This window comes from Anolis sagrei, chromosome 2, assembly GCF_037176765.1.
Source record: "Anolis sagrei isolate rAnoSag1 chromosome 2, rAnoSag1.mat, whole genome shotgun sequence".
Lineage (NCBI taxonomy): Eukaryota > Metazoa > Chordata > Lepidosauria > Squamata > Dactyloidae > Anolis > Anolis sagrei.
This window is the reverse complement of record NC_090022.1, coordinates 92,103,990-92,116,818: the sequence shown is the minus strand read 5'-3', so window position 1 is coordinate 92,116,818 and position 12,829 is coordinate 92,103,990. Positions and strand designations below refer to the sequence as shown.

General features: G+C 38.6%; 1 protein-coding gene across 10 annotated transcripts in view; it reads left to right on the top strand.

The window, feature by feature from the left end:
• TCF7 (transcription factor 7) overlaps positions 1-10,936 on the top strand; it is a 129,827-nt gene extending 118,891 nt beyond the window's left edge. For 4 of the 10 annotated variants that reach the window (XM_060765269.2, XM_060765265.2, XM_060765266.2 and 1 more), the window contains 3 exons: positions 1,226-1,274; positions 2,607-2,679; positions 7,010-10,936. In XM_060765269.2, coding sequence (XP_060621252.2) covers positions 1,226-1,274; positions 2,607-2,679; positions 7,010-7,328 — 441 coding nt within the window. In that variant the 3' untranslated portion in view covers positions 7,329-10,936. Of the gene's footprint in view, positions 1-1,225; positions 1,275-2,606; positions 2,680-6,986 lie in introns of all 10 variants that reach the window. The other 6 variants (XM_060765275.2, XM_060765273.2, XM_060765270.2 and 3 more) reach the window with 3 other exon arrangements.
• The last annotated feature ends 1,893 nt before the right edge of the window (positions 10,937-12,829 follow it).

Below are 12,829 nucleotides of genomic sequence, written 5' to 3'. Positions count from 1 at the left end.
CTGACTTATGAGTAGGATGCTCAAACTTGTTATTATTAGGCCCCAGCAAGACACTACCAATAATTTCAGTTTTTATGCCTAAGAAAAGACTGGGGGTAATACTACCGTAGCAAATGGTGGTGTTAGAGATATACATGGTTTAAAAAAAAAGCCCATGGAGAAAACAACTAAACTTTTAGATGGAGATAACCAGTTCCATGTGCTATTCCCCAAATGTTCATATTCTCTACTTTCCATGTGCAACCTTTCCTCCATCCTATCTTCATATGCCCCACACTTCCTTGCATTTCAAAAAGAAGTGTTTTCAATAAATCCCAGTTTCAGATTTGCCCTGGGCATTCTTGCATGTAGGATACAGGCCATGAGTGCCTCACCATGAAACTGAGAAGGTGAAGCCAAACTGGTTTTCCCCTTACCATCATCTTTTCTGTTCCACATCAGTTTGAGAGTATTTACATATTTACTGGGAGAACTGTCAGTATGGGCACAAAGACATGGTCTTTGCAAATGGACAGACTCCCAGTATATGAGAGTAGGAAGCCAGGTTGTCTCCTCAACACACAGGCATTCAGTGTAGAGGCAGCATGCCACATTCACCCCCACATGGGGCAGTAACTTACAAAACCAGACTCTGGATCTTTTTCCATTATTGCTGAAATTTAGGGAAGTCCTCGGCCATTTTTTCACATAGGTGGTTTTTTTTAAAAAAATTTATTTTGGATAACAAAACAATACAATATGAACCTTAGCATCAAAAGACAATATCAAAAACTGATTACAATTTTTATGTCTAGGATACAGGTTCCAATTGTGCTTCCCTTAACCATAAATCTTGATTAATCACCCTTTTAAAAACCCCTCCCCACCCACCCTTACCACCCTCTCCTCACCTCCCTCCCACCTCCATCTGGGTTACTTGAATCAATTCATTGATTTAATTGTCTGGAAGGCCTGATTTAAAGTTCTGTACCTATCTTTTCCTTCCGTTTTTTCAATTAAACAAGACCATTTTCTAAACCAATCTTGTCTTGACTGAATATTCAAATATTTATTTTTCTTTTCATAAATGAAATCACTAATTAAATATTCACCTCAAAATAGTCCTCTAGCAAAAGTAAGTGCCTTTGTTTGCGTTATGATTTATGTTTTTAATCTCTCTCTCTCTCTCTCTCTCTCTCTCTTTCTCTCTTCCCCCCACACTCCCCTCCTCTCTTTTTGTTCACAGGGGAAAAAGAAAAGAAGAACAAGAGAAAAGCAGCAAGACTCAAATTCAGGTAAATCCACTTGTGCAAAACCCAGAATAATTTCTGATAACTTTCCTCGTTTGTATTGGTAAGAGATTAGTTGAGACACCCAAACAATAGCTATAATCTTTCTCTAGGTTTTGCATCCATGACGTAATGTGACTTCAGTAATCCTTATCTACGTTAATACTGCCTTTGATTTCTCTATAGGCAGACCACTATTTATGCTATAAACTCTAATGCGTTTCATATCACATGAGACATAACAGCTATTTCTTCTAGCTTTGCTCTTTTCTGCAACTGTGTGTCCTGTCTGTTCTTTTGTAATACCATCAACAAACAATCCAGTTAAAAGGCAAAGAGTGCATATTCAGTTCATACCTGGTTCTTGTCTGACACATTAAACTTCAGTCCCTTCATCTTGCCAAAAACATTTCTCTCTGATTTTTCAAATGAGTGTAAGGAAGTTCAGTGGTCTCTGGTCTCTATTACTTCCCTTTCAACAACCCTTCTTTCCAGTCAGTAATTTAGCTTGTCATGTTAATACATGCCAACCATTTCCAAATAAGTTATTCCTCCTCATGAGTGAGGCTATTACAGCAGTCAGAATCCCAATGAAAAATTGATTGTATCTGAATTTTATTTTATCATCTTATTGTGCAATACTCCAACATGATTTGAAAGAATCAGTTTTAAAAATAGGCATGGATATGTCATTCTAGTAGCAAAAACATTTTGGTATTCCCTGTTAGTGCCAATGAAAATGACAGATGCTCATAGAATCTACTCCTTTCACCTGCTGTCCTCAAGCCCATATACTAAATGACTTTTAGATCTCAATAATACCCAGGTTGGCATTGGACTACATCCATGAAGCCTAACGCTAAGCAGATTTTTTTTCTGGTGCATGTCTTACTGAGGCCAGTGGAGTCGATTTCCAGTTAAGTACACAGATCTGCAACTGTAGTCTCCTATTTCAGGAGATCATTTGGCTATCAAACAACATTCTTCATCATAGGCTGGAAGTCTGATGGTCCTTAGCACAATGTATCTCAATGAGATTGCATGTGTGTGTGTACACACCAGTACAAGCTAATACTTTATACCTGAGAACACTATCCCAACCACTGCATTTCGGGTCCTCCTTCATGAGGTCATTTTATTTGCCTAATCCGTCCTTTGTTCCAGGTGAGACACTGCAGCCAGCAGAAACTTGTTGCCAAAGAAGGTTTTATGTGGCCTGTTTAGTTTTGCCTCTAGCAGTCAAATTGATGTTGCGTCTTTTCTTCTTCTTCCTCCTGCTCTTGCTGCTGTTTGTGCCTCTGCCTTGCCCATTCTCCGCCACGCATGCTCCTTGTTCAGATCCTGCCTCTCCTAAGAAATGCAGAGCTCGCTTTGGCCTCAACCAACAAATGGACTGGTGCGGCCCATGCAGGTGTGTATTGGAAACTTTTGCTTTCCAGGCGTGTTCCTTAGGCTACAAATTGATCTTCTTCTGTGTGGTTTTATTTTTTTGTGCAGTTTCTTCAGCTTCCTTTGCTCCTAACACTACTAATCACACTCTTTAGACTTGCTTTTTGTGGCCTCCCTAGCTTTTTCACATTGCTCCTGTTCTAATATTACCTACATATGCTTTCTTCTTCTAAGGTAGGAGAGTGAGAATAACAGTAATTCAAAATATATAATTATTTTTATATAAGCCATTATGCTAGAATTTGTGTATGTCAATTAAATCCAAAGGTGTCATATGTGCCTGATGACTCTTGCCTCTAACTTTAAATAGTGTCAAGCAAGAGGTCTGTGGAGGAAATAGTTGCAGCTGTGTGCAGCACAAGAGGGAGCAATCTTCATTGAGTGAGGAGTATAGAGCAATATGTTCAATGTGATGGTTAGTGAATTGGTGCTAATTCACAAGCTATTGGCTGCCAGGTAACAACTATAGCCAATGTACACACTTTCAGTACTGATATCAGCACACTGGAAAAATAAATGATCAGTCCCCCTTGCATCAGATAGCATGTGAAGAACTGGTGGAGTACAGGCTAGCCTGAGATTTCCCCCCCCCCCCCTCTATATAGATGAAGAGCCTAGCTAAACCTAAAAGGGGAATGGTAGTTTAATTCTCTAATGTCACTTCTCTCATCTGTATTTTGCTCAAGTATAAGATGGAGAAATCCATGGTTTCCTACCTAGAATCATACTGGCTATGTACTCTCATGTAAAGTAGTGATGAAGAGTAAATTATCTCACACATCCTGCAGTTCCTGCAGTGTGGCCAGCTTACTCTTATGGGGAGATTCTTGTTCCTGGAACATGATTTGTATGAAAGTAAAGAAAGGGGATATTTGATTGCCCCAACTCTATTGGACCACAACCTTCATCATTCATAGACTGTATTGGCCATTCTGACTAGCCGTTGAAGATGCGGAGTGTATGTTACATGAATCAATAATGAAGAAAAAGTCCCATTTTGCAGTTATTGTTACTTGGATAGAGCCACTGGTGAAACAAAAATGTACATGATAGCCTTTTCCTAATGCAAGACTGCCACCCTCCCCTAGTACTGTGTTGGAGTCTCCTCCTCGTCATAGATGACTTCGGGCCTATTCAAGAGCAGAATTTCACTCCCAGCAGAATTAAAGGCATTGTCGATTACTGACATGAAACCTGCTTTCTATTTCTTGCCTTAGATTTCTGCCTCATTATCCCAATCCTATCCTAATCAAGGTAGTTTTGAAGCCCACACATTCTCCCATTAAATTTGCCATCATGTAGTCTGTTATCTGCATGGCATAAAAAGGTTTGTGGAAAAGTGCCAAATGGACTTCATGGCCTCTCTAAAGATTTACCTTCAGACAGCCTAGTTTGACACAGTGCTCCCCTTCCAGCAGAATACAGCACTCATGGAAGGGAGGGGTGTCATAATTAATTAAAACTGAGAAGTTCTTCTCCATGCAAGTTATTAATTCAGTATCTCTTAATAGTAGCAATAGTAATAAGCTGCTGCCATCCAGTCAGCAAAAGGATCTATAGCATTACTTTCCAGAGGTCTGATTTACAGACTAGAGCTCACATATTCTTTGCTTTGAGCTAGCATGGCTTCTGTACTAACCAAAGTAGCTGGAATGCCCCTGAAGAGCTTTTGGTGACTTCCTTACTTGCTTATTTTCTCATCTTCTTCAAAACTACATACTGATCCTCCTTGTACTAATAGGCCAGTTCCAGATTAATAAATTTATTTGAATTGAGTGCAGTCTATCCCTGCCAACAATATTCTCCTGAGTATTTTCCATTCCGTAAGCTCAGCAGATGGACCACACGCCTTACAAACTTTGGCAATGGCACCAGACCCAACTAAAGAAATGAAAACCACATTGGTGTAAATCATTTGTTAGAAAACTTGGTTCTCTTTCAAATTCTTTGGCTTCTCATATTGTGCAGGAAGAAAGCTAGAGTTCAGAGTTCACCAACAAATATATTCAGGAGTTACAAAAACCTTAACCACATAGCCTAGAGCTATGATCCAATCTACTTAAACTTACACTATCCATAAAACGTTTTTTTCTACATTACGTATTGCCAGAAATATGGGTATGTGATAAACTGAGTATGCTTGTGCATATTAGATATTCCTAACAGCCAACTCTCCCCTTTATTCATTGTGTAAGTTTCTGTTGTACCTCTTTATTCTGGTTGATCAATAATATGCAGGAGTAGACTTCCCCTTGGATGTTGGTAGTCACTGCTGTACTAGTAGTGTGTACCTCTGGCCAATGAAGAAGAAAGGAAAATGCATCACTTCTAGGATAGCAGTAAACCCATGGACTGAAATGAGTGTGAGCTCCTACCAGATGCCATTTCATCGTGTGCCTTTCTTTTTTCAAAATGCTTAAGAACAGGAGCTAGGTATTTTGAAATATAAAAAGGTGGTGTAAAAGGAGAAGAAAGAGAAAGCTAAAGTGGAGATTAACATTTGATAAGTGAGAAACCAGTGAAAGCTGAGAAAATGGCATGCCAGCCTACAGCAGCCTTTTTGGCATGCCATAAAGTTCTTCTCATTCATTTCTCTGCCTAAATAGCAATTATTCCATCAGTATTTTTGACCAGAAACATTTCCCCCTTTCATTTTTATGTAAAAGTGCCAATACTCCTCCAAATGGATTGCCTGAAAAATATACAGTACTGTACCTTTCATGACATGGGAGAAGGTATATTTTTCCTTGAAAAAATTGGCTGCATTCTTACGCATTTTTCTGGGAATAACTCTGAGTATAGTGGATGAGCTTTATGAGCATTTACAATTGCTATGCAAAAACTGATTCAAGAAGAGACCATTTTTGGCTTTCTTCTCTCACAATTTTTCTCCCTAGTAGAACACAGCTGAGATCCAGACTAGTTAGTTTGCACATGAAATCTTCCCACCCAAGATATTTCTGGCATGTTTTAAAATGTCCCATGTGATGATGTTCATGGGTCTTTCATTGAATCGGTTAACGACAAACCTTTCTGTACCAGATCTTACAGCAATAACTGCTAGAGTTTGTCACATAATCCTTGATACTTTCAGAAATGTCTCTCAAAAATTCTCAGAACTGTTTCTATAATCCATGTGCCCTCCTGAAAACGCATACGTTCCCATCGTGAAAATGCAGCACACGTGCACAAACAACCATGCACAACATATGTGAAGATGGGCACCAACAAGGAGAGAGCAAAGCAAACTGACACTGAGACATTCACAGTTCTCAGTTGTGTTAAAACATACTGAAACTTGAGTCTTCTCTGTGCAGAACTATCTTTGAGGAAAAAACATTGAGTGGAACTCTCTGCCCCGGAGTGTGGTGGAGTCTCCTTCTTTGGAGGCTTTTAAACAGAGGCTGGATGACCATCTGTTGGGGGTGCTTTGAATGCAATTTTCCTTCCTCGTGGCAGGATTTTCCTTCTTCTTGGCAGGGGCTTGGACTGGATTGCCCACGAGGTCTCTTTCAACTCTATGATTCTATGACTTCCACATAAGTTTTCATTTCATTGAGGATTTATCTGATCTCAGAAACTAAGCAGGATCAGCCAATGAATGCCAGGTGCCTTAGGTCATATTTCATAGGAAGGAACTGACAAGGCTGCTTCGTTAATATTTATTTCCTAATAACACCCTGTGAAATTCATGGGGATCACCATACTTTGACAGGAGGTAACTAAAAGCACATACGCAAATATCTACAAGGACCACAACAGCCTGGATTGTTAATGATTTTTCTTCTTCTCAGCTCTGCCATTCAGAGAACCACATTAAATAGATACATGGGGAGAATATCTTAGGAATAACTAAGGTATTACTTGGAAAGCTGATGTGCACAACTTTCCCAGTTTTTATTCAGGGGAAAAGTGACGACTCACTGCATTTCGTGAAAGATCATTGGAGTAGACAACATAATTTCTCCTTTACCTATGAAGTCCCAGAGTACTGGCCATACACGATGACCTGATGGGAGCTGCAGTCTAAAACATGAGGCCACCAGGCAATCTCTTCTGTTTGAACGTCTACGTGTGCTGTAGTTATACTGCCACCCAGTGGTAAAAAAACTGCCAAGAGATTGAGAAACATTTCTAAAATTTGCAAGTGGCAAAGAAAATAAACTCCCCCTCTCAGTGGGCTTACTATATTCCAGGCATAACTGTGATGAATACTACAATGCTTTCATTTTAAGAATATGACCCTATAAATTCACCCTTTATTTACAGATAACTCTCTCCACTGTTCTTAGGAGGAAAAAGAAGTGCATTCGGTACCTACAAGGAGAAGGACGCTGTGCCAGCCCAGTTTCTTCCGATGGAAGTGCTATAGATTCCCCTCCTTCCCCTTCGGATGTGCTTCAGGGCACACCTTCCTCTTTCCCTCCAGACAAGCTTGCAGCCCCTGTGGATTTGACACCCCAAAACCAAGCTGACTCTTTCCCCGTATCTGCGCCTATCGAAACTGCTACAAGCACATCAGGACGTATTTCTAAATGCTCAGTGGTGCCTCGTATACCTGCCGCACCCAGAGAATCCTCAGGGTACAGTGTGCTATCAATAGGAACATAGCGCCAGCACAGCAGCAACCATCAGCAAGGCTCATCCTGCACTTTGAAGAGTGGTTTTGCTGCCTAGAGAAGCTACCCAAAGCCAGCCCCAGCCTCCCATCACACCCACCAGCTGCAATCTCCGAGCCAGGTGAAAGCCAAGTCAATATTTGGACAACACTGCTGCACTGAAAGTGCTTTTCACTGAAACAAGGACGGTAGATACCCCTCTTCACAGCGTAGGAATGAGGACTCAAACTTGATTCTGGTCAGTAAGCGATTTCTGTTTCTTCTACCAAACAAGCTAAATGCAAAACAGCACATGCAAATTTGTAAATAGTAGCCTGAGAGGTGCTATACATGTTAGACATTCATTTTTGTTTCTCAGTGATAGGTTTCAGTCACTCAGTAAATATATAGGGATGCCAGAACTGCTGAAAAAGTGAGTTCTCCCCCACCCCAAAAGCAGTAGGCAAATGTAAAATGTGGATTCTATTACTATGCTTCACAAATAGGAAGAACTGCTGATTCTACGCAACTGTTTTGTTTCATAGCTGCAATAAGAGTTAGATATACCAGCAGCATAAAAATAGGAACTAAGTGATAAAAGATGTACTGCCTGCTTTAAGATCTGGAAAGTATCCTGTTTATACACAAAGATCACAGATACTTAGAGGCAAGAGCTGTATGCATTCCATTCATTTAGGGGGGGAAAGAAATATTTATGGTAACGAAAGCTGAACTATGCCATGTTTTAGGTGTGTGAAAGTTGCTTATTCTGATTCTGCTAGTCAAGGGAAGCTAACAATTACTGAAGCCAATCAGAGGTGGAGCATGCCAAAGTCAAATCACAAATAATCTTAGTGATCTATTTCTAAAAGGTCCCCAGGACTTATTTGCCACACTTTCAGTCTCATCCTCACAGGAGTATCCTGTATGATGAAATTTCTACAAAGAATGTGACCAAGCCTAGTCGTGTTCCATTGTATGGTCTCCCCCCATGTCTTTTTATGCATTTAAATGAAGTTGCCTAAGATTTCACCCTCCATAATTCCTAATCCATTGTAAGTGCTAGGCAAAGCTTATTGTTATAAAGAGCTGAGATGTTACTTACCGGGTGCATTCATCAGAGCTAGCAGTGTTTTCCTCAAAGGACAGCAACAGGCAGTCCCCTGAAGAGTCCATGCATCTTAATAGTGTGCATGGGAACAGAGAGCTACTAGAGAAAGAATTGCAAATACAAGGCAATTATATTGTGTGTTGATGGAAATGCCACATCCTCAAGCGGGAGCCAAGGATCCAGTCACAGAACTCAATGTTCAGAGCTTATAAACACAGATCTCATGATCCTAAAACATAGAACAACTGCCTCCAAAGCACTAAATGAAGCTGCATACAGTGACTGGCCAGTAATATAATCCTGAACCTTGACCAGCCACATACAAATTGGCACTATTCAACTTCCTCTATGTTGCATAGAACTGACACCAAAGAACAGTAAAAAATATTCATACGCTTGAATTTCCAAATACGAGTTTGGATTTTTTTGGCTCCCTATTACAGTTCTACTTCAAATTTTTATTTTGAAACTGGAACCAATAGCAGACATACAAATGTGTGTATTTGTACTCTGCTATTGTCCTATTTTGATAAATGATAATACTTTCTTAATGCCACGCTGGTGTTAGTTATTTTATATTTTAGCAGTCATCATTTTTTCCTTTTAGAAAAGCATATTATTATGTGTTGAAGGCAAAACAACATATAGAACTAGAAACTGCTTGCAGTGTCAACATTGCTTTCCAATTTCCACATTTTGAATGCAATACACACACCGTGCACAGTGTTGTTATGACATGGAATACCAATCTGAAAGCACCTTTTTAAATAACCAAATTATTTTTGTACTTAGGACAAAGAGGCATAGGCCTGAACTATTTTTTTACACATTGGAACAGAATCTCTTTCACCTTAAGGCTTGTTTGCACTAGTGTATCCTTCCCTCCCTTTAAATAAGGCAGCAATATTTTAGAACACACTGCTAGACAGTGTATTGCTACATAAACACAGTAGCACAGTCATACAGACATGCAGGTACAAAGTGGGAGGTTTGGATTTAAGGCTACCATGTACAACTGAAACACCCTAATTGATTTTGTTTTTAGAGACCAATGGAACATGCACATTTTAAGCATGTATATTTTTAGTTAAATATTTATATAACATACAAATCACATAATTTTAATGTAAAAATATTTTAGGTATTTCTGCTGCCTCTCTGAGATGTAGCAAATGTGTGTTTCCTTTTTGTCCTGGCAGCTCTTTCCCTTTAATATGCTTATACATTCTGTCTGTGCTGTGTTGCACAGCACAGACAAAAGGGACTGCCAATTAACAGGTGAAATATATTCCCATTTTGACTACCAACAGGAAAACTATGAGGCCAATTGACATCTATTTTAATACTTACTTAGGGGGAAATCCTTGAAATCACAAGATAAGAAATAATAGAGTACAGCTAATAAGTCTATAGCAGTTGGGTTCCCCACTTTTCTTCACTTGAGAAACAATTTGTAACAGAATGTTGTGCAGCTGCCTTAAAAATGTAAATTTCTATATTAGGGCAAAGACTTCAATACCCACTTTAGGGGAAGGTGCATAGAAAATTTAGCTTTGCACACAATTTTTGAGATATATGGATAGGAAGTATTATGCCTATACAAAGTAGGAAGAAAAATACAGGGAGCATTTGTCTCTAAAATTTACATTTGCTGTCAATACAGTCCTTTTGTGATATAGAAATGAAATGGGCCAGTGTTATTTAAACAAGTACTCTGCAGAGGTCTACAAAGTTGCTATATAAGAAACTTCAGGAAAGAGGTAGAGAGAAAATATGTAAATGTCCACACAATTCAACATAACAGCAGGGAATGGTTCATCATCCTAACTTATAAGAGTTTCAAGGTCAGAATGTAGGAAACATCTCATTTTTTTACCCTGTTTGAATTTTCTATTTGAAATTTTGAGCTGATATCTGGCAGTTGCATTGGAGAACTTAGTAACAATATTACAGCGCCATGGAAATAAACTGTTAATTCTATATAGACCAATTTAACAAAAATGCTAAATTCCTATTTGGAGATACATTATTTGTTGACTAATAGGGGAAGACATTATGATGAGACATCATGATTCCATTTCCTTACATTGCTTTCATTCAAGCAACATGAGAACTAAAACAGTAAGCAAGAAGGTTCAGTATTAAATCATTTGATTGAAAGCAAAACTGGGCCTCAGAACTTCCATTTTACCTGTAAAATGATACTGTTTTGAAACTCTTCTACAGGTGCCACTAAATGTCTTTTGCCTTACCCGCATCAGGGATTATCCTCTCCTCCCGAGCTCAAAGCTGCACATAAATTCTGTAAAACCTTCTCACCCCAAGCCAGCATAATCATAGATCTAGGTTTATTAGGAATAAATAGCTCACTGCACAAAATAGTGTTGGTTAGGCAAGCTGTGTTGACAAGTGTGAAAAAATTGCATTTTTATCATTAGGAAATCCAGTTATTTTTACGCACACTAACTCTTACAAATACTTCTTTAAGCAACCAATAGACTGTCCTCCCCCCCCAAAAAAACAAATGTCACTGAAATGCCAAAAAGTAGTTTTTTAGTTATGCTATATGAAGTTTTTTGTTTCAATACATTTATCTGTCTTTTTTAAAAAAAAAAATGGAAGCTTTGCCCTTCATGTTTTATTCAAGTCTTTACATTCAACATACTTGATTTCCTGAAACCTGTCTGAATGTACAAGTCATGGAAATACCACTTTAACGAGTCACATAAAATCGCTATATGTATGTAGCAGGGAAAATGTCTTTCATTTGTTCAAGTATCAACTGTTGTAATTTTTTTCCTGAGCTTTTTTTTTTTGCTTTTATGTTCAAAATTCTTTATGGCTTTATAAATAAAAATAATCTAGTCTGTCTATTCAAAAATGGACAACTAGAGAATATAATCCTATAAACTAAGTTGTTACATGCTTCTTTATTAGAATGCTTTTTCCATATTGTAAAGTACCACCATTGTCTCTTCCAACTCTTTGATTCTATGATTCTATGTGAACACAGAATATGTAACATCCAGTCACCTATCAATCTCAGCTAGAACAGGCTGGTTTCAGGACCTCATCATACGCAACCCCCCTTTGGGATTTTTAAACACTTCTAAAACCGTTCAAATACAAAGTACCACGGAGCCCATCACATGACACAAACAGACTTCTGCCTGTCCATGATGCTTCAACAGTGAACTGTTTCGAAACAGGAAGCGGGGGGAGAGAAACTGTCCTATGAGCTCAGGATTCATACAGAAACAGCACTTGCTTATACGTGTGATGGGATCTGTCAGATTCTTCCATGTTGAATTATTCGGTGACATGGGGGAATGGATGCTCCTATGGGTGGTGTCCTGCCAAGCACTTATGCCCCACTTATCTTCCAAAATCCTGCTGCATGATCCTTATATGGAATTTTTTAATTAACTTATTCAGCAAGAATAGCACAATTTCTAGAGATCTCTCCTTTGCTCTCACTTATTTTTTTTCTTTGGTTTACGAAATTCCATTTTTGCTGCCTTTTAAATCCTGCCTTAAATTTGAACAAACAATTTTAAGTGTTCATATCACTTCATTTCCAAAATTAATGTTTCATTAATGATAATTACATTTCGTGGTATATACCCTGCTTTATTAAAAAAAAAAAGCAGGTGGGGATTACACTCACTCAAGCAATAGCTCAAAAATTGATTTCAGAACAAAGGCTACAAATTAAGAATGTAGGATGCATTATGAGAAATTATATGTGTTTCTAAATGAAGTGGGATGAAACACCACAGTAAGACGTTTCCGACCACTTTCAGAGAATAATGGGATGGAGTACTCAGTTAATCTATTGGAGACTATAACTGGATTTAGCCAAGTAATGAGCAAAGTGTGACCTTCCAGCTCTAGTTGGAACAGCAACTCCTAACATCTTTTAACATTGGATCTACTGTTCAGTATTGATGGGGACTGTAGTCCAACTACAGATAAAGGGCCGTATTTGCCAACCTCCGAATAAACAAAATAATAAAAATAACCTATTTTTGAGCCGGAATAAAATTTGTATTCTTTAAAGATGTGAACCCCAATACCATTTCTGCAGGAACATTAATGCAGCACTTGAGGTAAGTGCATCATGCTATGGAGTCTATGTTGATTGCTCTAATCAAATACTGGGATGTGTAAAGTCACAAAGGAATAAAGTTTATTTTTATTTTAGAAAAAAAAAACAGCAGATGAAAGCTGTTCTTCTCCAGTAGTCTCCTTGGAAGTACTTCCTCAGTGATTGGAGCATCACCCTTTCTACTTGTCAGCATTCCACCACCTCATACCAAAATGTACTCCCAAACAGGCCAATGTTGATGTAAACACATGTATTACAGCCAAATATGGTGCGATTCTGACATTAAAGAGTCTGC